Genomic DNA, 25,506 nt, shown 5'->3' on the forward strand with positions numbered 1-25,506 from the left:
TTTACTCTGCACAGTAAAATATGACTTCAAAACTGCAGCAAAATAATGAAGATCTATCTGCACTGCATTTTAATCAGAATTATTCAATACTGTTTGCATGCTCCTACCCTCCTATTTAAAAAGGGTTGGGGTTTTGTCTGGTGCTAAACAAGGCTGAGAATGCATCAGGTAGTCCCCTTATAATTCTATTTTCTCCTGGGAATTCAGGACCCCAGTTCACCTTCGTAAGAGAATTCCACACTTGACACATTTTTAAAAATCCTATCCCAAAATTAAATGAGTCTTCTGTCAGAGATTTTCACTTCATAATAAAATGACCATCATTACTGCTGTAAAGTTATTGTAATTTCATTATACGAGATTACAAATTCCTATTCCAGCTGCAGATAAAAAAGCACTTACTAGAATATACTGCACCTGGCGCTTTTTATATTGTTACTGTTGTGCTAAAGGTTTATAATGGAATTAATATTCCATTCTATGCAGCTATAAACATTAAATAAGCTATTGAACAAGTCTCCGTTGAATAGCTAATGCTCTGCAATTGCATTCAAAGCTGCATAATGGTGAATAACGGCACATTTTAATAAACTACACACCATTGTAAAAATTTTATCACAGCAGCTTTGGGGATTCAGTTCAGTGCTTAAAAGAAATTTTGCAATTTTCTTTAGAAGACATTGTATTTAATATCATACATATTTGAAATGCATTCTGTATTGTCACAAGCTCTCTCAAAGTTATTTTTTTTAAAAGTCAGTTTATGAGGTATTCCCACTGTTGCTTAAAAACTGACTAACTGAAAAACATGATAATTTTTTTTTGGTGCATTAAAATGCTGGAATGAATCATCAGAAACCTAAAGGAGGCAAAATTTCAGCAATGAAGAACAACTGACCCCTGGTGGTTACACATTGCAGAAGCACAGGGCTAAACAGAAAATGTAATAGGCAAAATTAGAACTCAATTGTTTTTCCATATTATCTTTAATTAAATATAAATGAAGACACAATTCAATAAACTAGTCAGGAAATATCTCCCACACAGCCTCCATTAGCTATGTCAATTCAAATAAAACGATTCTATTTTCTGATGCCGTGCTCAAAGATTAAAGCCAATTAACTTATATTGCTGGTATTCCTTATCGAGTATCAACATTAAAGAAACAAACAAAGACTTGCATTTATATAGCTCCTTTCATGACCTCAGGACGTCCCAAAGTAATAAATTGGAAAAAAGCTGATTTTCAGGGGATGAGAATGCAACTAGGGAAAATAAACTGGACAATTTATTGATAAACAAAAAAATAGAACGTCAGTGGGAAACTTTTAAAACGGTGTTCGAGTCCAGGAGAAATATATCCCGCCAAAAAGCGAGAATAAACTACACCATGGATGAATAAAGGAATAATGGCAAAGTTGAAACTAAAGAAAAAAAGCATGCATTGAGTACATAGACAACAAAAAGGATAAAAAAAAGGAATATAAAACAGTCAGGAAAGAAGTTTAAAAAAAAGTTAGAAAGGCAAAGAGAAACTACAAAATTAAATTATCAAGGAATATAAAAAGAAATGGTAAAGTATTATTTATAAAGCCCAGGATCCCGTATGCCTTTTTCAACCTGCCGTGCCACCTTCAACGACCTGTGCATCTCATAAACGGACTAAAAAAAAGACTTTGGTCTCTGTTCCTGCACCCCATTTAGAATTGTAACCTTTAGTTGAAATTGCTTCTCCTCATTCTTCCTAACAAAATGTATCACTTCGCACCTCTCTGCATTAAATTTCATCTGCCACTTGTCCGCCCATTCCACCAGCCTATCTATGTCCTCTTGAAGTCTATCACTATCCTCCTCACTGTTCACTACACTTCCAAGTTTTGTGTCGACTGCAAATTTTGAAATTATGTCCTGTTCACCTAAGTCCAAGTCATTAATACTTATCAAGAAAAGCAGTCTTCCCAGTACCAACCCCTGGGGAACACCATTGTACACCTTCCTCCAGTCCGAAAAACAACCATTCACTACTACTCTCTGGTTCCAGTCACTTAGCCAATTTCGTATCCATGCTGCCACTGCCCCTTTTATTCTATGGGCTTCAACTTTGCTGACAAGCCTATTATGTGGCACTTTATCAAACACCTTTTGGAAGTTCATATACACCACATCAACCGCATTGCCCTCATCAACCCTCTGTTACCTCTTCAAACAACTCAATCAAGTTAATGAAGCACAATTTGCCTTCAACAAATCCGTGCTGGCTTTCCCTAATTAATCCACACTTGTCCAAGTGACTGTTAATTTTGTCCCGGATGATCATTTCTAAAAGTTTCCCCACCACCGAGGTTAAACTGACTGGCCTGTAGTTGCTGGGTTTATCTTTACACACTTTTTTCAACAAGGGTGTAACATTTGCAATTCTCCAGTCCTCTGGCACCACGTATCTAAGGATGATTGTAAGATTATGGCCAATACTGCCGCAAATTTCACCCTTACTTCCCTCAGCGACCTAGGATACATCCCATCCAGACCTGGTGAGTTATCTACTTTAAGTACAGTCAGCCTTTCTAGTAACTCCTCTATCAATTTTTAGCCCATCCAGTATCTCAACTACCTCCTCTTTTACTGTGACTTGGGCAGCCTCTTCTTCCTTGGTAAAGGCAGATGCAAAGTACTCATTTAGTATCTCAGCCACTATGCATAGGTTTCCTTTTTGGTCCCTAATCGGCCCCACCCCTCCTCTTATTACCCGTTTACTATTTATATGCCTATAGAAGCCTTTTGGATTTCCTTTTATGATAGTTGCCAGTCTATTCTCATACAATCTCTTTGCCAGTTATTTCCTTTTTCACTTCCCCTCTGAACTTTCTATATTCAGCCTGGTTCTCATTTGTCACCTGACATCTGTCATATGGCCCCTTTCTCTGCTTCATCTTACTCACTCTTTCGTCATCCAGGGAGCTCTGGCTTTGGTTGCCCTACCTTTCCCCCTTGTGAGAATGTACCTAGACTGTACCCGACCCCATTGTTCGATTACAATCTTTGATTTCAATTTACCCTGGCCAGATCCGTTCTCAACCCACCAAAAATTTTTTATGGCCTTAGAAAATAGAAAAATATCTAGAAGCTGAAAATACAATAAAGAACAGTCAACACGAATTTCAAAAAGGGATGGTTATGCTTGACCAACCTTACTGAATTCTTTGAAGTAGTAACAGAAAGGGTAGACAAGGGTAATGCAGTAGATGTAATATATTTGGATTTTCAAAAGGCCTTTGATAAGGTACCACATAGTAGATTCATAACTAAATTCAGAGCGTGCGGAGTCAGGGAACAAGTAGCAGAATGGATAGCAAGCTGGCTACAAAACAGAAAAGAGTAAGGATTAAAAGGTAGTTACTCAGACTGGCAAAAGGTGGGAAGTGGTGTTCCACCAGGATCGGTACTGGGACCACTGTTGTTCGTCGTTTACATTAACGATTTGGATTCAGAAAACGGAAGTACAACTTCAAAATTTGCAAATGACACCAAATTGGGAGGTATAGTTAATAACAAGAAGGACAGTGACAAAATACAGGAAGACATTAATAAACTTGCAGAATGGGTGTGTAATTGGCAAATGAATTTCAATATAGAATGTGTGAGGTATTACATCTTGGCAGGAAGAATAAGGGGGCCGTGTAATGCTTGGATAATAAGAGTCTAAATGGGGTAAAGGAGCAGAGGGATCAGGGGGTACAGATACACAAATCACTAAACGTAGCGACGCAGGTTAACAAGGCCATTAAAAAGCAAACCAAGCACTGGGGTTCATTTCTAGAGGGATAGAATTGAAAAGCAGAGAAGTTATGTTAAACTTGTATACAACCTTGGTTAGACCACACTTGCTTGGAGTATTGTGCACAGATCTGGTCTCCATTTATTAAAAAGGATATAGAGACGCTGGAAACGTCCCTGCTCTTCTTCGAAATAGTGCAATGGGATCTTTTACATCCACCTGAGAGGGCTGACGGGGCCTGTTTAAAGTCTCAACCAAAGGACTGCACCAGCAACAGTGCAGCACTCTCAGTACCACACTGGAATGTTGACGTAGATTTTGTGCCCAAGTCTCTGGAGTGGTACTTGAACCCACAAGCTTCCAACTCAGAAGAGTGTGCTACCCCGAGCCACAGCAAAATAAAAAGCAAAACAGACGTATTGCCACTTGATAAGTGGACTCCACAGTGTATGAGACTGAGGCATACAGAATACAATCATCCCAAGTCCCATCCCCGGAGAACACTGAATTTCTGAACTCAGCCAAGTCACCAGTTGAAGTGCTACACTTTGTGGTATATAAAACCACAAGACAACAAAGCACAGAACATGTTCTCTTGATGGGCTCGAGGAACATCTTGGAAAATATAGGACTGGCTTGTTTCCCCTTGGAATGAGTGACCATAACATGGTTACATTCCATATCCAATTAGAGGGTGAGAAGGTTGGTTCTCAAACAAGCGTACTGAGCTTGAATAAAGGAGACTATGATGGTATGAGAGCGGAATTGATTAAAGTGGACTGGGAAAATAGATTAAAGGGTAAGACGGTACATGAGCAGTGGTGTTCATTCAAGGAGTTATTTTACAACTTTCAAAAAATATATATTCCACTGAGGAAAAAAGGGTGTAAAAGAAATGACAGCCATCCGTGGCTAAGTAAAGAAATTAAGGATAGTATCCGACTAAAAAAAAAGACATATAAGGTAGCCAAACTTAGTGGGAGGATAGAAGATTGGGAAGTCTTCAAAAGACAGCAAAAAGTAACTAAAGGATTGATTAAGAAAGGGAAGATAGATTATGAAAATAAATTAGCAAAAAATATAAAAACAGATAGCAAGAGTTTCTATAGTTATATAAAAAGAAAAAGGGAGGCTAAGGCAAACGTAGATCTCTTAGAGGATGAGACCGGGAAATTAATGGTGGGAAACATGGAGATGGCAAAAATGCTGAACAAATATTTTGTTTCAGTCTTTACGGTAGAGGACACTAAGAATATCCCAACACTGGACAAACAGGGGGCTCTGGGGGGCGGGGGGGAGGAGGAACTAAATACGATTAAAATCACTAAGGAATTGGTACTCAGTAAATTAATGGGACTCAAGGCAGATAAATCCCCTGGACCTGATTGCTTACATCCTAGAGTCTTGAGGGAAGTGGCAGTAGGGATTGTGGATGCTTTGGTAATAATTTTCCAAAATTCTCTGGACTCGGCAAAGGTCCCGGCAGATTGGAAAACCGCTAATGTAACACCCTTATTTAAAAAGGGTAGTCGGCAGAAGGCTGGAAATTATAGACCAGTTAGCCTAACATCTGTGGTGGGTAAAATTTTGGAGTCTATTATTAAGGAGACAGTAGCAGAACATTTGGATAAACATAATTTAATAGGACAAAGTCAGCATGGCTTTATGAAGGGGAAGTCATGTCTGACAAATTTGCTCGAGTTCTTTGAGGACATAACGTACAGGGTGGATAAAGGGGAACCAGTGGACGTAGTGTATTTAGACTTCCAGAAGGCATTCGACAAGGTGCCACATAAAAGATTATTGCTCAAGATAAAGAATCACTGGATTGGGGGTATTATTCTGGCATGGGTGGAGGATTGGTTATCTAACAGGAAGCAGAGAGTTGGGATAAATGGTTCATTCTCGGACTGGCAACCAGTAGCCAGTGGTGTTCCGCAGGGGTCGGTGCTGGGTCCCCAACTCTTTACAATCTATATTAACGATTTGGAAGAGGGGACCGAGTGTAACATATCAAAGTTTGCAGATGATACAAAGATGGGAGGGAAAGTAGAGAGTGAGGAGGACATAAAAAACCTACAAGGGGATATAGACAGGCTGGGTGAGTGGGCGGAGATTTGGCAGATGCAATACAATATTGGAAAATGTGAGGTTATGCACTTGGCAGGAAAAATCAGAGAGCAAGTTATTATCTTAATGGCGAGAAACTGGAAAGTACTGCAGTACAAAAGGATCTGGGGGTCCGAGTGCAAGAAAATCAAAAAGTTAGTATGCAGGTGATCAAGAAGGCCAACGGAATGTTGGCTTTTATTGCTAGGCGGATAGAATATAAAAACAGGGACGTATTGCTGCAGTTATATAAGGTATTGGTGAGACCGCACCTGGAATACTGCATACAGTTTTGGTGTCCATACTTAAAAAAAGACATACTTGCTCTCGAGGCAGTACAAAGAAGGTTCACTCGGTTAATCCCGGGGATGAGGGGGTGAACATATGAGGAGAGGTTGAATAGATTGGGACTCCACTCATTGGAGTTCAGAAGAATGAGGGGCGATCTTATTGAAACATATAAGATTGTGAAGGGGCTTGATCGGGTGGATGCGATAAGGATGTTCCCAAGGATGGTTGAAACTAGAACTAGGGGGCATAATCTTAGAATAAGGGGCTGCTCTTTCAAAACTGAGATGAGGAGAAACTTCTTCACTCAGAGGGTAGTAGGTCTGTGGAATTTGCTGTCCCAGGAAGCTGTGGAAGCTACATCATTTAATAAATTTAAAACAGAAAGAGACAGTTTCCTAGAAGTAAAGGGAATTAGAGGTTACGGGGAGCAGGCAGGAAATTGGACATGAATTTAGATTTGAGGTTAGGATCAGATCAGCCATGATCTTATTGAATGGCGGAGCAGGCTCGAGGGGCCGATTGGCATACTCCTGCTCCTATTTCTTATGTTGCCCATACTGCTCAATACAGACTAAACTCACAGAACATGCAATAAATTTGGGACTCTTCCTTGAACACAAAAACACATAAGACTCAACACATACTTTATGATGCATCAGCAAACTCCATTAAAAAAACTTCAACCATTTCAGAAACATGCAATTTAGTAAAAAAAAAGGCGACGATCACCGCAATGTATGACGGCTGTTTACACATCTAGTGAAAAGTCAGCATTTACAGAATTTCTGTTTCCGTTGCGTATATATATCTCACAGGTGACTATGGTCACAGGCTACCAGGTTTCAATGACAGTAACCATTCAACATTGTGCAGCCCACCTTCCACTAGACACAGCAGCAACCCAGCTTAATGACACAAATACAAACATTTACAATCGCTCACTTTATGCGTTGGATGTGACCGAAATGCAGTTACATTGGGTGTGTCCCAAAGCTCCATCCTTGAGCCCCTTGGCGACATCATTCGTAGGCGTGGGGTTAGTTTTCACATTAATGCTGGTGACACCCGTTTTATCTCCGCCACCATTCCACTCTTCAATCTCCAATGTGCTGTCCGACTGTTTAGCAGTCCTGGATGAGCAAGAAATTCCCTCAACTCAAAACCAGCAAGATCAAAGTAATCATGTTTGGTTCCCGCTTAAATCCCCTCATCTTTGTACCAGACACCCTCCCTCCCTGGGAGTTCTCTCACACCAAGTCCAATATTGAGCAATCTCAGTGACCTGTCTGACTCCGATCTGAGCTTCAGATCCCACATGCATGCCACCAACAAAACCACCCATTTCCACCTCCGCCCCAACCTCATTCCGTTGCTTTTGAAATGCTAATACACACCTTGGTTGTCTCCAGACTTGATCACTCCAGTGCACTCTTTCTGAAGTGTAGTCATTACTGTAATGTAGGAAACGCGGCAGCCAATTTGCACACAGCAAGGTCCCACAAACAGCAACGAGATAAATGACTGGAAAGTCTGTTTTAATGATGGTTGAGGGATTGGGCAGTACTCCCCTGCTCTTCTTCGAACAGTGCCATGGGAACTTATATGTCCACCTGAGGAGACAGATGGGGCCTTGCTTTAATGACTCATCCCGAAAGACAGCACCTCAGACAGTGCAGCACTCCTTCGGTACTTTTTAAAAATTCGTTCACGGGATGTGGGCGTCGCTGGCAAGGCTGGCATTTATTGCCCATCCCTAATTGCCCTCGAGAAGGTGGTGGTGAGCCGCCTTCTTGAACCGCTGCAGTCCGTGTGGTGACGGTTCTCCCACAGTGCTGTTAGGAAGGGAGTTCCAGGATTTTGACCCAGCGACAATGAAGGAACGGCGATATATTTCCAAGTCGGGATGGTGTGTGACTTGGAGGGGAACGTGCAGGTGGTGTTGTTCCCATGCGCCTGCTGCTCTTGTCCTTCTAGGTGGTAGAGGTCGCGGGTTTGGGAGGTGCTGTCGAAGAAGCCTTGGCGAGTTGCTGCAGTGCATCCTGTGGATGGTGCACACTGCAGCCACAGTGCGCCGGTGGTGAAGGGAGTGAATGTAGTGAATGTTTAGGGTGGTGGATGGGGTGCCAATCAAGCGGGCTGCTTTATCTTGGATGGTGTCGAGCTTCTTGAGTGTTGTTGGAGCTGCACTCATCCAGGCAAGTGGAGAGTATTCCATCACACTCCTGACTTGTGCCTTGTAGATGGTGGAAAGGCTTTGAGGAGTCAGGAGGTGAGTCACTGCATTGAGGCGTCAGCCTAGATCAAGTCTCTGGAACGGGAATTGAACCCACGACTCAGAGGCGAGACTGCTACCATTGAGCCAAGGCTGTCACTAAACCCCTCACCATTACTACCTCTCTCCCCTCCTTCAAAAGCCTCAACAAAACCTACCACTTTGATCATGCTTTGCTTTTAGTCTCTGCTCTAGTCCTTCATTCCTCACGCTATAATCATTTCTTCCTCTGAAGTGTTGAGAAGTTTTCTTATGTTCAGGGTACTATTAAGTGCAAAGTGTTAATGACTTTGGTGATGTTTATAGAAATATGTTACGGATTTGAGGTTCAATATTGCGTGGTCTTCTCCAAATGTTTTCGTCAGGTCTTCTATCTGCACAATGAGTCATATCTTTAAAGGAGCTAAAATTTGATGAATCCAGAAAGTTTTTTTTTTTACTTCTTCTCATTTCAACCTCATGACACACACTTATGTTAAAGAAAATTTTTAAAACTACTTTCAATTTTTCCTGAACAATCATATGTGCTGTTCGTTGCAAGTGTCAAAACCTGTATTTTTTTTTAAAAATAAGATCCTTGAGGAAACCAGTGTATTACAGCAGACAAACTGTAAAGTTGTCTAAAAGGAGATAACAATCATCTTTTCAACAATTAAAAACTTTCATTACTGGTAATCATAACTATTTCTCTGTGACTATGAATTCAGTTTGTTTGTGGAACAACAATATGACTCACCAAGCCCTGTATACCCTTTGCTTTATTAAGCTGAAACTGGAGTGGACACACAGGGGTGGTATCAGGTTTGGAGCATCCTCATGCGAGTAGAATCAGTCAATGTAGAAACCAGTTTTGAGACACACGTGACTTTGTATGATTTGTCAAACCTGTTGCCTACATGAATCTTTGATTGAGAGAGGCCCATCGGTAAAAGATTCGAGGCCTTGTTGATAGCTGTACTTCCAGAGCACAGCAGAGGCAAAGCAGCAAGTGATTATGTGTGGACTGGTTAGAAACCATGAGTTTCCATCCGGGATAAACAGTCCAAAGTCAAAAGTATTGTCAGCAGATATACCTTTTCCACCAATGCTTTAGTTGGAGCAACTTTAGAGGGGGCTGGGTTGTACAGAAGGTAGATTTTGTTACGTAAACCACCCTCTTCCCTTACCTCGAAACAGAGAATGCCACTTGAACAGATTAAAAAGAATTCCAGCCACGTCAAGAGAGAAGCTAGTGATTGAAAAACATTTACTGCCAGAAAAAAAACGGGACACCATCTCTCAAAAGAGGAATGTTTTTGGGATAACAGTAGTTTAAGAAAACTACGAGAACAAGTTAAAAATGGTACAACTTTCAAGAGGCTCTTGCCTCTCACAATGACCGCAACCAGTTTGGGTGCGTGCATGAAGTTGTTAGCGGCACAACAGCATCAGCATGTCACAAGCCATTGTTGTCCCCACAAAATCTGTACACTTCAGCCAATTTAAAAACAAAATCTAGTACACACAGCATTGCAGAAATCTGTCCTACAGCAAGTCTGCAGGAACATGAATGCACGCTACAGTCCAGAACAGTAAAAGATTCAGCTGATTTAATAGAGCTAGTTGTACCAGACTGCTCCAGGAACTTAGCCTGCCAGAGAAATTCCAAGTCAGCAAAAAAAGACACCATAAGAAATTTGAATGCAGGCAAGCATACAATATCTAGGTTTAAAGTTATCCACCTACCCCAGTTGTGGGTAAATATGCCAGCCTGTATTAACAGATTGATATTTATTTTGTTCCATTACAAGACAAATTGCAGAAATTGCATCTTTACACCACCAAATATCTGAAGCAGTGTCTAAAAAGGTGCATTTTTTAACAAAAAAACCTTCACGGGTACGGTAACCTAGTGGCTATGGTACTTGACTAGCAACCCAGAGGTCATGAGTTCAAATCCCACCATGGCAAGTTGTGAAACTGAATTCAATAATCTGGTAATGTGTGGATTAGCATCAGAAAAAGGGACCATGAAAGCTGCCGATTATCATAAAAACCTAACTGGTTCACTAATATCATTCAGGGAAGGGTTTGAGTGCTTGAAGGGTTTATTTCAGTGCAGCGGTTTAGTAGAGATGATAATGGATGTTTTGGGCATCTGTATAATTATGATTTATTTTAAAATTTAATTTTTTTTAAAAAAGGTAGATGTTCTTTTCTAGGATTATACCTTAGGTTGTATCTCTACTCAAATGTTAGATTCTCATTCAGGCCATCATGTGTCCCCGGTACCACATTATATGGTTGTATCTTAATCTTCCCGGAGCAACTTGGGCATTGGTCTTGGGATGTGGGCAATTAAAGAAAGATATTGGTTAGAAATATTTCCGCTTTTCACCTTCGTTTGGAGAGCAACAATTCTTAAGCACCCTTGTAAGCATCTGTATTGAAAACCTAAACGTTCAAGGGGGATAAATACTAAGGTTTTATCCTGGAAAATAAGAACATTAACTTTTTGTCAATTGTTTTTTATAAAAATCAGAATTTATACCAATGCCCAAAATATCCATCACGCCGAAGCATTAAACTGAGGCCAAGCCTCCCTGCTCAGACAAATGTAACAGATTCCATGACACTTCTTTAAAGAGCAAGAAGTTGTCCTGACCAACATTCATCCCTCAACTAACATCATCAACTCAGATTAACTGCTCATTCTGTTCGTGGGATCTCACTGCACACAAATTGGCCGCTGCATTTGCCTACAGAGCAACAGTGGCCACACTTCTAAAAGCAATTTAACAGCTTTGGGACATCTGGAGGTCACGAATGGTGCTATATAAATGGACGTTCTTTCTTTACTACAAAAATAGAAGTTCTCAACATTTATTAACGCCAAGTACAAATACGCCGAGTCCTCATCACCATAACCAATGTGGTCTCAGCCGTCAACATTAAGCAGGATGTAATGGCAACTTAAACCAGAAAAAAAGAAAATAGAAAAATTGGAATAAAAAGCTCAGCTACGAAAAAAGTAGTGGTAGTTTGGAACCTACCACGTTCTGACTACATGTCTCAATGCCTCGTCTTTATGGAAATGCATCCAATGGTCTCTGAAACCCCTTATAGGGCGGAACGCTCAAATTTGGTGAGGCCGTAAGACTGGCCGCCCATTATACACACTGCCTGGCTTTCCGATCCATGAAGTCAATGGAAAGGAAAGTCAGAAGGAGTGTATAACGGGCGGCCCATCAGATACCGCCAGTTTTTATGGCCCGACGTCAAAAGATCCGCCCATTTTTGCCCATCGACTTTAACAGCATTCCCAGGCAACTTATTCCACAAGTATCATCCTTTGGGGTGAAACAGTTCGACTTTATTTCCTAGTGATCCTTGGCGTTTGGACCCTTTCCCACAGTTTCGTCTGGAAATTCTTAAGTTTACTAAGAAACTAAAACAATTGGAACTTACCGCTACTTTTACGGCAGACCCATCGACAAATGTTTCAAGTCTCCAAAAATGCGCTGGAAAATATGTCTCACCTCCTGCAGCTGTACAGCCAAGTGTCCTAGCTGGTCCTGGCGACGTTCTGCTAATTGTCGTTCAGTCCTCATTTCCTTTTCAATTTCTTGTAGGCGTCTTTCAACTCGCTCTGAAACCTTTGCACAAAGAGGGTAGAGCACATTAAGCATGGGGACAGGAAAATGTAAGTATCTTTTTCTAACAGAAAATGTAAAATGTTAAAAAATTAAAAACATCAAAAGTGATTCTCATACAGTACTTACTCCTCGGTTTGAATCCGGTCCACAGACTGATGGAATGAAAATCTTTTCAGTCTGCAATATGACTGAGTATGGGTCAGGCAGGAGACAGAACTAAAGTACAAGGTGTTTTCAGACCAATGAAGTGAAGTAGTGGAAGATTATCACTTAATCCGAACAAAGCAACATTTACAGAAAAAGGTGGATATTGCAGCGGTGGGGGGACAGCAGAAGCAATATGGGTAAAAATTAGTAGTGACAAGAGTAGTAATCGTCACCCATTACTGACTGCCAGCTCAAGGTGGTGCCAATGGAGAACTATTTCAGCAAGTAAGTAAGGCTGCGAGGAATCGCAATATTATCATAAGGATTCCAATAGCCAAGAAGTGAAATTGACAGACCAAGAATAAAAAGGGAGGGGTGAACATGCAGTTCCATAGAGGTAATTTTAGTGATAACTTCCTAACAGTGTGTGAAGTAGAGTACTAGATTACATACTGTATTAATCAGATTTAACATTTAGCAGTCAACCATGGCACATTAGTAACCTGGAAACGAGTGAATACTTGGGTTCTGCTAATTGTTGGATAGTTAGATTTGGTATCATAATAAAAGACGACGGTCAAAAACAATACAGGTACAAGATTAAGAAGGGTAAACTTTGGAACTATGGAAAATCTCTGTAGAGGATTTGTTGAGAAGTAGAACAGAAAATAAAATGGCAAAAATAGATTAATATACATCTGCAGAGATATGAAAGAAGGGAAAGATTCGCCCTCTTAATTCTAGTTCCTTAAACAACCTCTTCGCCGTCTACATCTTTTGGGATGAGACGTTAAACCGAGGCCCCATCTGTCCGCTCAGGTAGACATAAAATATCCCATGGCGCTATTTCGAAGAGCCGGGGGGGGGTTCTCCCCATGTCCTGGCCATTTTTATCCCTCAACCCACAACACTAAAAACAGATTATCTGGTCACTATCACATTCTGCTCGTGGGACCTGGCTGCTGAGTTTCCTATGTTACAACAGTGATTACACTTTTAAAAAAAAAGTACTTCATTGGCTATAAAGCGCTTTGGGACATCCTGAGGTCGTGAAAGGTGCTTTTATAAATGCAAGTCATTCTATCTTACATATACATCCCCCTCACTCACTGGTGTATTCCCCAAAGCAGCGATTCAAGAGATATAGAATTGGTCTTTATCGTCCAAGTGATCTTCTACACACTAAATAATCTAACTGCACAGGGTGCTAAATATTCTTGTGGAGAATTGATCCAGGATCTGACAGCATAAAAATGCTCATGTTCTCCAGAAATGGATAGTTAGATTTGGTATCATAATAAAAGACGACGGTCAAAAACAATACAGGTACAAGATTGAGAAGGGTAAACTCTGGAACTATGGAAAATCTCTGTAGAGGATTTGTTGAGAAGTAGAACAGAAAATAAAATGGCAAAAATAGATTAATATACATCTGCAGAGATATGAAAGAAGGGAAAGATTTGCCCTCTTAATTCTAGTTCCTTAAACAACCTTTTCGCCGTCTACATCTTTTGCTGCAGTACTGCATTTCTTTCACTAGAGGGCTTCAGAGAGCTATACAAATACTGGTACAGTACTTTGTTGGAAGGATTTTAAAACAAAAATTTGCCGCAGCAGAAGTGAAACTCGGCCAAGTTGCGTCTCCACTTCCCAAAATATGTTGCTCAAACTTTAATCTGTGGAAATAAATTCTAAAAATGAAAGTATGCCTTTAGTACAGGCAAGAACCTAGTCAGCAGGATAATCTAGTCATACACAAATCTTTGAAGGTAGCAGGACAAGTTAATGCGGCTCTTAATAAATAGAGACACAGAGTTCAAAAATAAGGAAGTTTAAATCACTGGTTAGGCCTCAGCTGGAGTTTTGTGTCCAACTCTGGGCACCACACTTTAGGAAGGATGTCAGGGTGTTGGAGAGGGAGCAGAGGAGATTTACTAGAATGGTACCAGGGATAAGGGACTTTGGATATGTGGAGAAACTAGAGAAGGTGGCATTGTTCTCCTTAGAGAACATTGAGGGGAGATTTAATAGAAGTGTTCAAAACTATGAAGGGTTTTGATAGATGAAGAAATTGGCAAAAAAGATTTAAGATAATTGGCAAAAGAGCAGGGGGAAGATGATGCAACTATCTTCAGCCAGAAGTGCTGAGTGGATGGTCCATCTCGGCCTCCTCCCGATATCCCCACCGTCACAGAAGCCAGTCTTCAGCCAATTCGATTCACCCCACACGACATCAAGAAACGGCTGAGTGCACTGGATACAGCAAAGGCTATGGGCCCCGACAACATCCCGGCTGTAGTGCTGAAGACTTGTGCTCCAGAACTAGCTGCGCCTCTAGCCAAGCTGTTCCAGTACAGCTACAACAGTGGCATCTACACGACAATGTGGAAAATTGCCCAGGTATGTCCAGTCCACAAAAAGCAAAACAAATCCAATCCAGCCAATTACCGTCCCATCAGTCCACTCTCGATCATGAGCAAAGTGATGGAAGGTGTCGTCGACAGTGCTATCAAGCGGCACTTACTCACCAATAACCTGCTCACCGATGCTCAGTTTGGGTTCCGCCAGGACCACTCGGCTTCAGACCTCATTACAGCCCTGGTCCAAACATGGACAAAAGAGCTAAATTCCAGAGGTGAGGTGAGAGTGACTGCCCTTGACATCAAGGCAGCATTTGACTGAGTGTGGTACCAAGGAGTAAAATTGAAGTCAATGGGAATCAGGGGGAAAACTCTCCAGTGGCTGGAGTCATACCTAGCACAAAGGAAGATGGTAGTGGTTGTTGGAGGCCAATCATCTCAGCTCCAGGACATTGCTGCAGGAGTTCCTCAAGGCAGTGTCCTCGGCCCAACCATCTTCAGCTGCTTCATCAATGACCTTCCCTCCATCATAAGGTCAGAAATGGGGATATTCGCTGATGATTGCACAGGGTTCAGTTCCATTTGCAACCCCTCAGATAATGAAGCAGTCCGAGCCCGCATGCAGCAAGACCTGGACAACATCCAGGCTTGGGCTCATAAGTGGCAAGTAACATTCGCGCCAGACAAGTGCCAGGCAATGACCATCTCCAACAACAGAGAGTCTAACCACCTCCCCTTGACATTCAACGGCATTACCATCGCCGAATCCCCCACCATCAACATCCTGGGGGTCACCATTGACCAGAAACTTAACTGGACCAGCCATATAAATACTGTGGCTACAAGAGCAGGTCAGAGGCTGGGTATTCTGCGGCGAGTGACTCACCTCCTGACTCCCCAAAGCCTTTCCACCATCTACAAGGCACAAGTCAGGAGTGTGATGGAATACTCTCCACTTGCCTGGATGAGTGCAGCTCGAACAAGACTCAAGAAGCTTGACACCATCCAGGACAAAGCAGCCCGCTTGATTGGCACCCCATCCACCACCCTCAACATTCACTCCCTTCACCATCGGCGCACTGTGGCTGCAGTGTGTACCATCCACAGGAGGCACTGCAGCAACTCGCCAAGACTTCTTCGACAGCACCTCCCAAACCCAAGACCTCTACCACCTAGAAGGACAAGAGCAGCAGGCGCATGGGAACAACACCACCTGCAAGTTCCCCTCCAAGTCACACACTATCCCGACTTGGAAATATATTGCCGTTCCTTCATCGTCGCTGGGTCAAAATCCTGGAACTCCCTTCCTAACAGCACTGTGGGAGAACCTTCACCACACGGACTGCAGCGGTTCAAGAAGGCGGCTCACCACCACCTTCTCAAGGGCAATTAGGGATGGGCAATAAATGCCGCCCTCGCCAGTGATGCCCACATCCCATGAATGAATAAAATAATTTTTTTTTTTTTACAAACAGCGAGTTATGATTAACTGGAATGCACTGCCTGAAAGGGTAGTGGAAGAAAATTCAATTGTAACTTTCAAAAGGGAATTGGATATATATGTGAAAAGGAAATATTTGCAGGGCCATGGAGAAAGAGCAGGGTAGTGGGACTAATTGGATAGCTCTTTCAAAGAGCCAGCACAGGCACAATAGAGAAAAAGAAACTATTTCCTCTATTGAAAGAGTCCAGGATAAGGGGGCATAACTTTAAAATTAGAGCTAGGCCATTCAGGAATGATGTCAGAAAGCACTTCCTCACAAAAAAGGGTAGTGGAAATCTGGAACACTCTCCTCCAAAAAGCTGTTGAGGCTGAGGGTCAATTGAAAATTTCAAAACTGAGATTGAAAGCATTTCGTTAGGCAAGGGTATTAAGGGTTACGGAATCAAGGCTGGTAGGTGAAATTGAAATACAGATCAGCCATGATATAATTGAATGGCAGAACAGGCTTGAGGGGTTAAACGGCCTACTCTTATTCCCATGGTAGGATAGGGTAGCATAGTGGTTGTGTTACTGGACTAGTAATCCAGAGGCCTGGACTAATCCAGAGACATGAATTCAAATCCCACCATAGCAGCTGGAGAATTTAAATTTAGTTAATTAAATAATATCTGGAATAAAAAGCTGGTATCAGTAATGGTGACTATGAAACTACCAGATTGTCCTAAAAAAAACATCTGGTTCACTAATGTCCTTTTGGGAAGGAAACCTGCTGTCCTTACCCGGTCTGGCCTATATGTGACTCCAGACCGACAGCAACATGATTGATTCTTAATCGCCCTCTGAAATGGCCTAGCAAGCCACTCAGTTGTAAAATCTGGGGAATTGTGCCAAAATTGGGAGAGCTGTCCCACAGACAAGTCAAGCAACAGCCTGACATAGCAACTCTCACAGAATCATACCTTTCAGCCAACGTCCCAGACTCTTCCATCACCATCCCTGGGGATGTCCTGTCCCAACGGCAGGACAGACTGACCAGAGGTGGCTGTACAGTGATATACAGTCAGGAGGGAGTGGCCCTGGGAGCCCTCAACATTGACTCTGGACCCCATGAAATCTCACGGCATCAGATCAAACATGGGCAAGGAAACCTCCTGCTGATTACCACCTACCGCCCTCCCTCAGCTGATGAATCAGTCCTCCTCCATGTTGAGCACCACTTGGAGGAAGCACTGAGGTACAAGGGCACAGAATGTACGCTGGGTCGGGAGACATCAATGTCCATCACAAAGAGTGGCTCGGTAGCACCACTACTGACCGAGCTGGCCGAGTCCTGAAGGACATAACTGCTAGACTGGGCCTGCGGCAGGTGGTGAGCGAACCACGAGGGAAAAACCTACTTGACCTCGTCCTCACCAATCTACCTATCGCAAATGCATCTGTCCATGACAGTATTGGTAGGAGAGACCACTGCACAGTCCTCGTGGAGATGTGGAGTCCTGTCTTCGCACTGAGGACAACATCCAACGTGTTGTGTGGCACTATCACCGTGCTAAATAGGATAGATTCAGAAGAGATCAAGCAGCTCAAAACTGGGCATCCATGAGGTGCTATGGGCCATCAGCAGCAGAATTGTATTCCAGCACAATCTGTAACCTCATGGCCCGGCATATTCCTCACTCTACCATTACCAACAAGCCAGGGGATCAACCCTGGTTCAATGAGGAGCGTAGAAGAGCATGCCAGGAGCAGCACCAGGCGTACCTAAAAATGAGGTGCCAACCTGATGAAGCTACAACTCAGGACTACATGCATGCTAAACAGCGGAAGCAACGTGCTATAGGCAGAGCTAAGCGATTCCACAACCAACGGATCAGATCAAAGCTCTGCAGTCCTGCCACATCCAGTCGTGAATGGTGGTGGACAGTTAAACAACTAACGGGAGGAGGAGGCTCTGTAAACATCCCCATCCTCAATGATGGCAGAGTCCAGCACGAGTGCAAAAGACGAGGCTGAAGCGTTTGCAACCATCTTCAGCCAGAAGTGCCGAGTAGATGATCCATCTCAGCCCCAGCCCCTCCCGATATCCCCACCATCACAGAAGCCGGTCTTCAGCCAATTTGATTCACTCCACATGATATCAAGAAACGGCTGAGTGCATTGGATACAGCAACGGCTACGGGCCCCGACAACATCCCAGCTGTAGTGCTGAAGCCTTGTGCTCCAGAACTAGCTCCGCCTCTAGACAAGCTGTTCCAGTACAGCTACAACACTGGCATCTACCCGACAATGTGGGAAACTGTCCTGTCCATAAAAAGCAGGACAAATCCAATCCGGCCAATTACCGCCCCATCAGTCTGCTCTCAATCATCAGCAAAGTGATGGAAGGTGTCGTTGACAGTGCTATCAAGCGGCACTTACTCACCAATAACCTGCTCACCGATGCTCAGTTTGGGTTCCACCAGGACAACTCGGCTCCAGACCTCATTGTAGCCTTGGTCCAAACATGGGCAAAAGAGCTGAATTCCAGAGGTGAGGTGAGAGTAACTGCCCTTGACATCAAGGCAATATTTGATCGAGTGTGGCATCAAGGAGCCCTAGTACAATTGAAGTCAATGGGAATCAGGGGAAAAACTCTCCTGTGGCTGGAGTCATACCTAGCACAAAGGAAGATGGTAGGGGTTGTTGGAGGCCAATCATCTCAGCCCCAGGACATCCTCAAGGCAGTGTCCTAGGCCCAACCATCTTCAGCTGCTTCATCAATGACCTTTCCTCCATCATAAGGTCAGAAATGGGGATGTTTGCTGATGATTGCACAGCGTTCACATCCATTCGCAACCCCTCAGGTAATGAAGCAGTCCGTGCCCGCATGCAGCATGACGTGGACAACATCCAGGCTTGGGCTGATAAGTGGCAAGTAACATTCACGCCACACGAGTGCCAGGCATTTACTATCTCCAAGATAGAGCCTAACCACCTCCCCTTGACATTCAATGGCATTACCATCGTCGAATCCCCCACCATCAATATCCTGGATGGTCACCATTGACCAGAAACTTAACTGGACCAGCCACATAAATACTGTGGCTACAAGAGCAGGTCAGAGGCTGGGCATTCTGCAGCAAGTGACTCACCGCCTGACTGCAAAAGCCTTTCCACCATCTACAAGGACAAGTCAGGAGTGTGATGGAATACTCTCCACTTACTTGGATGAGTGCAGCTCCAACAACACTCAAGAAGCTCAACACCATCCAGGACAAAGCAGCCCATCCACCACCTTAAATATTCACTCCCTCCACCACCAGCGCACCGTGGCTGCAGTGTGTACCATCTACAAGGTGCAGTGCAGCAACTCGCCAAGGCTTCTTCGACAGCACCTCCCAAACCAGTGACCTCTACCACCTAAAAGGACAAGGGAAGCATCACCTGCAAGTTCCCCTCCAAGTCACACGCCATCCCGACTTGGAAATATAGTGCTGTTCATCATCGCTGTGTCAAAATCCTGGAACTCCCTACCTATCAGCACTGTGGGAGAACCTTCACCACTCAGCGGCTTACATGTATCCTAATAGGAGGTTAGTAGTGGAAAAGTTAATATAATTTGAGATGGTTCGAGTGAGCCAAATTCAGGCATCTAATACTTCCTCAAATAGGGAGATGAAGAATTTGTAGATAGTTCTTTGATAAGGAATTATGGTGAAGGGGTTAAGGATTCATCTGGTGCCCTTTGACTCATATTCCTAGAGATTTATTGGGGGGTACCAATCCAACTGTTCTTACAGCTACTTAAAATAGCATGAGAATGGAGAGGCAATAACCAAAACACTGCACAAAGGGAGTTTGCAGTTCTTAAAGGACTTATCCAGGTGGCAAACAAGGAAAAGGGCTTTGTTTAGGTTCCTATCATTCTCCAGAACATATAATTAAAAGCAGACATGCTTCAGTTATTCCACCAGGGCACTTTTGATTTGGACAGCCTATTGGAATTGTAGCCTCAAGCTCCTGTCCACCTGTAATCAGGCCCCATCCCTGAGGATGCATGGCCTGAAATGAAACAAGACAAGCTCCCCATTCTGTCTACTACTCTAAATTTTGAATTTAGATTTCAAAATATTAAAACCATAATGATACCGGGCTGAACGAAGGACAATGACTTACTTTGGTTAAATAAATGCAATCTCAAAATCGCTTGCACTAACACGACACAGTACTTTCGCCTGTTGAGCTACTCATAAACCTACACAAAATTGCATTTTTGGACAAGCATATTTTAAAAACTCACCGTTTCTGTTCTGGACACCTCTCGGACTCTCTCTGACAAAGTGTTCACAGCTTTTCTAGTTTCGATATCAGTCCTGTTGTTGGAAACAGATTTAGATTTTTTTTTAAATCTATGTTGAAAGTAAATAGAAAACCCAAAAATCCAAGTGATTGACTTTTAACAGCACAGAGCTAAGAAATGTTTTCTGCCCCAGGCTTGGCTGGGCAGAGTGATCCTGTTGAGAGATCCATCAGGACTGAGCCAACAGGGAGTAACAGCAAGGCTGAACACCAAAAGCATTAAGTTACCAGACTTACTCAATTCATTCAACATGTGTGCAGCTAGAGACGTTGATTGAAAAACTGACCGCAATGGAAGAAAAGGACCATATATACCGGAGCAAGGGAAGCTAAAGGGGAGAAACTCTAAAGCACAAGAACTATTTATGTTCAGCCACTAAACTTTGTTTTAAACTGTTGAGTAAGAGAGTGTGTTTGAATTATTCAGTTCATAAGCAGTAAGCCCTGCTTTTCCTTGTGAAGGGGAAGCACTGAATCAAATTCTTGCCATTTTGGGTCATTTGTGCCAGGGTTTAAAAGGTCACTCAGCATCAGTGCTTATAATAAGTTGAAGAGACTTGAATCTGTAATAGGCTGCCTTGCAGCCTGTCTCCAAATGGGCAGGTTTCACGCTCCGTTTTCAAAAACATCCACAGCTCTCAAGAGCCAAATAGCACAGTGGGTTTGAATACCTTCTTTCACTGAAGTATCTTGGGTTTGGCCAGTGAACGAGTGAAAGTCTCAGCTCCTGCTGTGAAAATCGGTTTGGACAGACAGTGTCCTGGTGAACACTAACCCACTGCTCAAAAAAGTGCTCACAGTTTGCCACTAATCGACAATGTCATTCAGACAGTGTATGGGGATAACTGGCGTGGGAAATTAAAGCATTCAGGTTAGTACAATGCTACGGAGGTCAAGGCACAGGTTAGAGGAAGCTTTATTTTGCCCGCGGCTCAAGTTATATTTGACCTGGAACTGCTCAATTCTGACAGAATTTGATCTTGCAAAATATTTTGCAAATATTTCATTTCTCATATCAAGAGAGGAAAAAAAGGTCAATATGCAGTCACTGATGAAGTGTTCATTGCTAATATAAAATACTTTTTCCATTAGAAGAATGACATGGGTTCAGCATCAATGGTCATTTGGTCTCTGACTTTTCTTATGTTCTTAATCAGGACAATGTCAACAAAGGTTGAAAAGATTTGGTGGCAGTTTTGTGGCTACACATGCTGGCATGCAGACCAGGGTTGCCAAACCTCCAGGATTGCCCCGGAGTCCCCAGGAATTAAAGATTAGTCTCCAGGACACTGCTGCGAGCAACCCAGGAGAAAAAAAATCATCGGGGTATTTTTTTAAAAAAATCTTTTTTTCCATTTTCTTTGACCACTTTTGTTTATTAGTTATAAAAATATTGAAGATGGGAAGAGAGGTTGTTTTGACTGACAGTCAAGAATAATCCAATTGCCATGTGAAGGTGGTGCACTGTGAGAATGGACGTTGGGTGACCAATGGTGGGTGCATGGAGGGCGGATGAAAGCAGGCTGAAACCTCCAGGAATACATGCAACCAAAGTTGGCAACCCTAATGCAGACTAGTTTGGATAAGTCAATAATTGTATGTAGACCTCAAGCATGCTTGTTGCTGAAAGGTACTCAAAGAAACAGACCCAAAAACATGTTTTCACCTGACAATCCATACCTATTTCGCTTTTCTATTTCCTGGTCAACATCTTCTCCAAGCCGTAACTGGTCACTGCTGAGGTCTCTTAATGACTGATGCAATGTATGTACCTACAGGAAAAGGCAGAACTCTTCACTGGATAAACTACCAAATGCAGTAGTATTTCTACACTAAAAATAAGATCAGTTGTTCTTCTTTCATGGCTTTATTTTTAACAACACAATCAGGAACATTTAAGAGATCCAATTTTTTTCTTGCGGTGCTTAGAAACTGGAAGCTCTTGATTGGGTTGAGGAGCTAAAATGGTTGGTGCTGGTTCCCAAATAAAAGAGTAGGAGAGGGGCTGAATTCACTTTTTTTTTTCGAGTAGCTGGGTATCTGACACATGCAGAAACTCATCACCATGTTTAAATGCCTTCAAATCAAACAACTTGAGAAATTCACAGATGTGGGGAGAGCACGCAGTCCATATCTGCAAATAGCTCTGCGCAGATATGGAGTGCACACTCTCCCCATATGGTCACAACCCACTAACCAAAGTCCAGAAAGCTTAGGCAGAAATCATCAAGGTTTAGGGATTCCTTTCCACACCTTCCCCAAACGTGCACAGGGTTGTAGCTGGAACCACAACAACCATGCTTACCCACCCCTCCCCCAAAAGGATAGTCACAAGTTGGACATTAGGCAACTGACCAGCAGTGGCCTGAGCCCTTGCTAGGTAAATAGCAGACACCAGGCACCCTGAATTGTTTACATCACACCTGAACAGGTAGGCAGTGCCTCAGTTTAACATTTCATCTGAAAGAAGCACTTACAACAGTGTTGTAGAGAGGGAATACTGAATTGAAATATCTGCCTAGATATCTTCTCAAGTCCCGGAGAGTGAGGAACCCAGAACCTTCTAACTCAGAGTTGCGAGTACAACCACTGAGCCAAGCCAACAAGCCTGAGCCAAAGATCAGAGTGTTGTCACTTCCCTATTTCACTCAGTTCATCAACAACTCCACCCTCCCAAAAGGAAGACTTGTATTTATATAGCACCTTTCACGACTGCAGGATGTCCCAAAGCACTTTACAGCCAATGAAGTATTTATTGAAGTGTAGACACTGTTGTAATGTAGGAAACGGGGCAGTCAATTTGCACAGCAAGGTCTCGCAAACAGCAATGAAATAATGACCAGATAATCTGTTTCAGTGATGTTGGTTGAGGAATAAATATTGGCCAGGACACTAGGGAGAACTCCCCTGCTCTTCTTCAAAATAGTGCCATGGGATCTTTTACGTCCACCCGAGGGGGCAGACGGGGTCCTCGGTTTAACATCTCATCCGAAAGATGGCACCTCCGACAGTGCAGCACTCCTTCAGTATTGCATTGAAGTGTCAGCCTGGATTATGTGCTCAAGTCTCTGGAGTGGGACTTCAACCCACGACCTTCTGACTCAAGCGAGCGTGCTACCATCTGAGTCATGGCTGACACCCAGACATGGAGAGAGATCGTTTTAAGTTGACAAGATGAGGATACTGCAGATAACCCAAATATCAGGTATGGGATCCATACAATCATAGCAAAACTCAATATCAATTATCACCTTGACGTTACATTATTTCACCTCAGGTGACCTAGATGGTCAACAGGCAGTTTAAAAGCACAAATTTGTTAAAGGACAATCGTGTTTGACTAACTTGATTGAGTTCTTTGGTGAAGTAACGGAGAGGATTGATGTGGGTAGTGTGGTTGATGTGTATATGGACTTTCAAAAGGCATTTGATAAAGTACCACATAATAGACTAGTTAGCAAAATTAAAGCCCATGGGATTAAAGGATCAGTGGCAATGTGGATACAAAATTGGCTGCGGACAGAAAGCAGACAGTAGTGGTGATTGGTTGTTTTTCAGATTGGAGGGAAATATACAAAGGTATTCCCCAGGGGTCAGTATTAGGACCATTGCTCTTTTTGACATATATTAATGACCTGGACTTGGGTATAGAGGGTATAATTTTAAATTTTGAAGATGACACGAAACTCAAATGTAGTAAACAATGTGGAGGATAATAACAGACTTCAGGAGGACATAGACAGACTGGTGAAATGGCAGATGAAATTTAACATAGGTAAGTGTGAAGTGATGCATTTTGGTAGGAAGAATGAGGAGAGGCATTATAAACTAAATGGTACAATTTTAAAGGTGGTGCAGGAACAGAGAGACCTGGGGGTGCACATACACAAATCTTTGAAGGTGGCAGGACAAGTTGAGAAGACTATTAAAAAAACCTATGGGGTCCTGGACTTTATTAATAGAGGCATAGAATACAAAAGCAAGGAAATTATGCTAAACCTTTATAAAACACTGGTTAGGCCTCAGCTGGAGTATTGTGTTCAATTCTGGGCACCACACTTTAGGAAGGATACCAAGGCCTTAGATTGGACGCAGGAGAGATTTACTGGAATGGCGCCAGGGATGAGGGACTTCAGTTATGTGGAGAGACTGGGGTTGTTCTCCTTAGAACAGAGAAGGTTATGGGGAGATTTGATAGAGGTGTTCAAAATCATGAACGTTTTTGACAGAGTAAGTAAGGAGAAACTGTTTTGAGTGGCAGAAGGGTCAGTAACCAGCAGACACAGATTTAAGGTAATTGGCAAAAGAGCCAGAGGCGACATGAGGAAACATTTTTTTTTTTTACGCAGCAAGTTGTAATGATCTAGAATGTACTGTCTGAAAGGGTGGTGGAAGCCTATGGGGAAAGAGCAAGGCAATGGGACTAATTAGAAAGCTCTTTCAAAGAGCTGACACAGACACAATGGCTTCCTCCTGTGCTGCACCTACCATGATACGAAAGCTGGTGTGGATCCAACAACCATTCATATTACCTCTACTCCGAACCATGAAGCCTATCCCAGAGCTGAGCTCTACTAAAGCAGCTTCATATATTAGACAGACTGATCACAGTGGGAGTAGGAAGGCAGAAGAAAAATAAACAAGTTAAGGATGTTTAAGTTAGATAATTAGACAAGAACAAAAGTAAAGAAAATTATAAATGATTGATTTGAGAGAAAATAGAGGTAAATAGGTGTCGTGATGAGGGATCTTTAGGTTTCTACAGAAGGATGAGGCGGATAGGCCGAATGGCATTTACCTTTATCTATTCTAAATTTTTTTACATACATGATTTAATGGCTCCAGGTCATCTACAAATCTCACAGTGGCAGATGTGGATCTTCTGCGTCTTGTTCCTAGGTAAGCTCCAGGGTCCCTGAGGGGTGAGGTAGGACGGGATCGCCGACTTTCTGAAAGCATACAAGTGGGCTAAATTCATTTTACCATGCACATTCAACTAGTCAAAAATAAAAAGCTTCAAATTATTCAAGGATAAATAGGACTGTAAAAAAAAAAGGTCTTTAAACTAATAAAGGGGGCAGAGGGTTCAGTGGAAATAATAGTAACCTAAAGATAAGTAAAGAAAGGAATGAAAG

The 25,506-nt window shown here is 42.7% G+C and overlaps 1 protein-coding gene across 5 annotated transcripts in view; it reads right to left on the bottom strand.

Moving 5' to 3' along the window:
- The window catches only part of LOC137326706 (centrosomal protein of 128 kDa-like), a 359,621-nt gene that overhangs the window by 310,557 nt on the left and 23,558 nt on the right, over positions 1–25,506 (bottom strand). For all 5 annotated transcript variants that reach the window (XM_067992037.1, XM_067992041.1, XM_067992038.1 and 2 more), the window contains exons 5-8: positions 25,199–25,320; positions 22,052–22,143; positions 20,313–20,385; positions 11,966–12,082 (exon numbers count right to left, since the gene is read on the bottom strand). In XM_067992037.1, coding sequence (XP_067848138.1) covers positions 11,966–12,082; positions 20,313–20,385; positions 22,052–22,143; positions 25,199–25,320 — 404 coding nt within the window. The remainder of the gene's footprint in view (positions 1–11,965; positions 12,083–20,312; positions 20,386–22,051; positions 22,144–25,198; positions 25,321–25,506) is intronic.

Source organism: Heptranchias perlo, chromosome 10, assembly GCF_035084215.1.
Source record: "Heptranchias perlo isolate sHepPer1 chromosome 10, sHepPer1.hap1, whole genome shotgun sequence".
In the NCBI taxonomy this organism is placed as follows: Eukaryota; Metazoa; Chordata; class Chondrichthyes; order Hexanchiformes; family Hexanchidae; genus Heptranchias; species Heptranchias perlo.